This window comes from Anolis carolinensis, unplaced genomic scaffold (genome assembly GCF_035594765.1).
Source record: "Anolis carolinensis isolate JA03-04 unplaced genomic scaffold, rAnoCar3.1.pri scaffold_24, whole genome shotgun sequence".
NCBI lineage: Eukaryota > Metazoa > Chordata > Lepidosauria > Squamata > Dactyloidae > Anolis > Anolis carolinensis.
Window position 1 is genome coordinate 126,839 of NW_026943833.1, and position 3,660 is coordinate 130,498.

General features: G+C 46.7%; 2 protein-coding genes across 2 annotated transcripts in view; both read right to left on the reverse strand.

The window, feature by feature from the left end:
• trpv4 (transient receptor potential cation channel subfamily V member 4) overlaps positions 1-2,128 on the reverse strand; it is a 42,855-nt gene extending 40,727 nt beyond the window's left edge. Inside the window, exon 1 of the mRNA XM_062966584.1 lies at positions 621-2,128. Coding sequence (XP_062822654.1) covers positions 621-967 — 347 coding nt within the window. The 5' untranslated portion in view covers positions 968-2,128. The remainder of the gene's footprint in view (positions 1-620) is intronic.
• Positions 2,129-2,193: 65 nt separating this feature from the next.
• Positions 2,194-3,244, reverse strand: LOC134294820 (DNA-directed RNA polymerase II subunit RPB1-like). The gene is made up of 2 exons (XM_062966561.1): positions 3,241-3,244; positions 2,194-3,148 (listed from the first exon to the last, which is right to left on the reverse strand). Exons 1-2 carry the CDS (start codon positions 3,242-3,244, stop codon positions 2,295-2,297), a joined length of 858 nt encoding a protein of 285 aa, XP_062822631.1. The 3' UTR covers positions 2,194-2,294.
• Positions 3,245-3,660: the final 416 nt, after the last annotated feature.

Genomic DNA, 3,660 nt, shown 5'->3' on the forward strand with positions numbered 1-3,660 from the left:
GGTCCATCACTCTACCATCCATCCATGTATCTATCTATCTATCTATCTATCTATCTCACTATCTATCTATCTATCTCACTATCTATCTATCTATCTATCTATCTATCTATCTATCTATCTATCTATCTATCTATTTATCTCCCTATCAGGACCTGAAAGTAGGCCTCTCTTAGGTCCATCACTCTACCATCCATCCATGTATCTATCTATCTATCTCACTATCTATCTATCTATCTATCTATCTATCTATCTATCTATCTATCTATCTATCTATCTGTTCATCTATCTATCTATCTATCTATCTATCTATCTATCTATCTATCTGTTCATCTATCTATCTATCTATCTATCTATCTATCTATCTATCTATCTGTTCATCTATCTATCTATCTATCTATCTATCTATCTATCTATCTATCTGTTCATCTATCTATCTATCTATCTATCTATCTATCTATCTATCTATCTATCTATCTATCTATCGGGACCTGAAGGTAGGTTTCTCTTAGGTCCATCACTCTACCATTCGTATTTATCTATTTATATCTCTATTGGGACCTGGAGGCAGGCCCCATGAAGGGAGGCCCGTCTGGTGCCCCCTGGGACCCCCTTGTACTTACTCGAGTCCCACCCTCTTCCTCCTCCACCGGCTGTCGTTGGGCGGGTGCCTCTGGGTGCCGTAGTCGAAGAGGGAGTCCATGGGGGCCTTCTTGGGGGCGGGGGCCACGGCCGACTCGTAGAGGAGGGTCGTCTCCAGGCCGGGGACCCCCTTCCGGAAGGCCCCCTGGAACCGCGCCCGCAGGTTCTGCTTCCCGTCCCCTTTCGACGAAGACGGAGGCGAAGAGGCGGGCGGCTCGGCCTCCTCGCTCTCGAAAAGGTTGGCCAACGAGGAGAGAGGGAAGGAGTCGTTCGCCTGGGCGGTGTCCTCGGGCGCCTCGGGGGTCTCCCCCAAGATGGCCGACTCCATGGTGGGGGCAGGAGGAGGGGATCAGCACCTGGAGGGAGAATATCAAAAGGTGAAGTGTCCAGGTGGCTTCCTGGTGACCCTTTGGATGGACTCAAAGGAGTAGATAACCCTGGTGTAGACTCTATGGCCCTTTGGAAGGACTCCATGGACTCTATGGCCCTTTTGAGGGACTCAATGACCTTTTGGATGGATTGGATGACCCTTTAGATGGACTCAATGGAATAGATGATCCTTAGGGAGGACTCAGTTGAGGGAGTAGATGACTCTGGTGTAGAATCTATGGCCCTTTGGATGGACTCCATGGACTATATGGCCCTTTCGAGGGACCCAATGACCCTTTGGATGGATTGGATGACCCTTTAGATGGACTCAATGGACTAGATGATCCTTTTGGAGGACTCAGTCCTTTGGATGGATTCAGTAACTCTTTGGATGGACTCAATGAACTAGATGACTCTTTGGGTGGACTCAATGACCCTTTGAATAAACTTCATGAAGTAGATGATCCTTGGTATGGACTAGATGACCTTTCGGATGCATTCAATGACCCTTTGGATGGACTCAATGGAGGAGATGATGATGGTATGGAATTGGTGACCCTTTGGATGGACTCAATGGAGGAGATGATGATGGTGTGGAATTGGTGACCCTTTGGATGGACTCAATGGAGGAGATGATGATGGTATGGAATTGGTGACCCTTTGGATGGACTCAATGGAGGAGATGATGATGGTATGGAATTGGTGACCCTTTGGATGGACTCAATGGAGGAGATGATGATGGTGTGGAATTGGTGACCCTTTGGATGGACTCAATGGAGGAGATGATGATGGTGTGGAATTGGTGACCCTTTGGATGGACTCAATGGAGGAGATGATGATGGTATGGAATTGGTGACCCTTTGGATGGACTCAATGGAGGAGATGATGATGGTGTGGAATTGGTGACCCTTTGGATGGACTCAATGGAGGAGATGATGATGGTATGGAATTGGTGACCCTTTGGATGGACTCAATGGAGGAGATGATGATGGTATGGAATTGGTGACCCTTTGGAGGGACTCAATGACCCTTTGGAGTCAATGACCAATTGCATAGATTCAATGGAGTAGATGACCCTTTGGGTGGACTCAGTGACTTTGAATAGACTTAATGGAATAGATGACCCTTGGTATGGACTAGATGACCTTTTGGATGGACTCAATGACCCTTTGGTCATTGGTCAATGGACTAGACGGCCTTTTGGATGGACTCAATGACCCATTTGATGGATTAGATGAAGTAGGTGACTCTTTGGATAGATTGGACGACCTTTTAGATTGACTTGTTTACCCATTAGATAGACTCAATGGACTTTGGAAGGACTCAAGATGAGTAGATGACCATTTGGATGGACTCAATGACCCTTTGAATGGACTTAATGGAGTAGATGGCCCTTTGGATGGACTAGATGGTTCTTTGGATGGACTCAATGGAATAGATTGTCTTTTAGAAGGACTCAATGACCCTTTGGATGGACTTAATGGAGTAGATGGCCCTTTGGATGGACTAGATGGTTCTTTGGATGGACTCAATGGAATAGATTGTCTTTTAGAAGGACTCAATGACCCTTTGAATGGACTTAATGGAGTAGATGGCCCTTTGGATGGACTAGATGGTTCTTTGGATGGACTCAATGGAATAGATTGTCTTTTAGAAGGACTCAATGACCCTTTGGATGGACTCAATGGAGTAGGTGACCCTTTGGGTGGATTGGATGACCCATTAGAAGGACTCAATGGGGTAGATGACCCTTTGGATGGACTCAGTGGAATAGATTGTCTTTTAGAAGGACTCAATGACCCTTTGGATGGACTCAATGGAGTAGATGGCCCTTTGGGTGGACTGAGTGACCCTTTGGATGGACTCAATGACCCATTAGAAGGACTCAATGGAGTAGATGGCCCTTTGGATGGACTGAGTGACCCTTTGGATGGACTCAATGACCCATTAGATGGACTCAATGGAGTAGGTGACCCTTTGGGTGGACTGAGTGACCCTTTGGATGGACTCAATGACCCATTAGAAGGACTCAATGGAGTAGATGGCCCTTTGGATGGACTGAGTGACCCTTTGGATGGACTCAATGACCCATTAGATGGACTCAATGGAGTAGGTGACCCTTTGGGTGGACTGAGTGACCCTTAGGATGGACTCAATGACCCTTTGGATGGACTCAACGGAGTAGGTGACCCTTTGGGTGGATTGGATGACCCTTTGGATGGACTCAATGACCCATTAGATGGACTCAATGGAGTAGGTGACCCTTTGGGTGGATTGGATGACCCTTTGGATGGACTCAATGACCCATTAGAAGGACTCAATGGAGTAGATGGCCCTTTGGATGGACTGAGTGACCCTTTGGATGGACTCAATGACCCATTAGATGGACCCAATAGGGTAGTTGACCTTTTGGATGGACTCAGTGACCCTTTGGATGGATTGGATGACCCTTTAGATGGACTCAATGGAGTAGATGACCCTTTGGATGGACTCAATGACCCTTTGGATGGATTGGATGACCCTTTAGATGGACTCAATGGAGTAGATGACCCTTTGGATGGACTGAGTGACCCTTTGGATGGACTCAATGACCCATTAGATGGACTCAATGGAGTAGGTGACCCTTTGGGTGGATTGGATGACCCTTTGGAT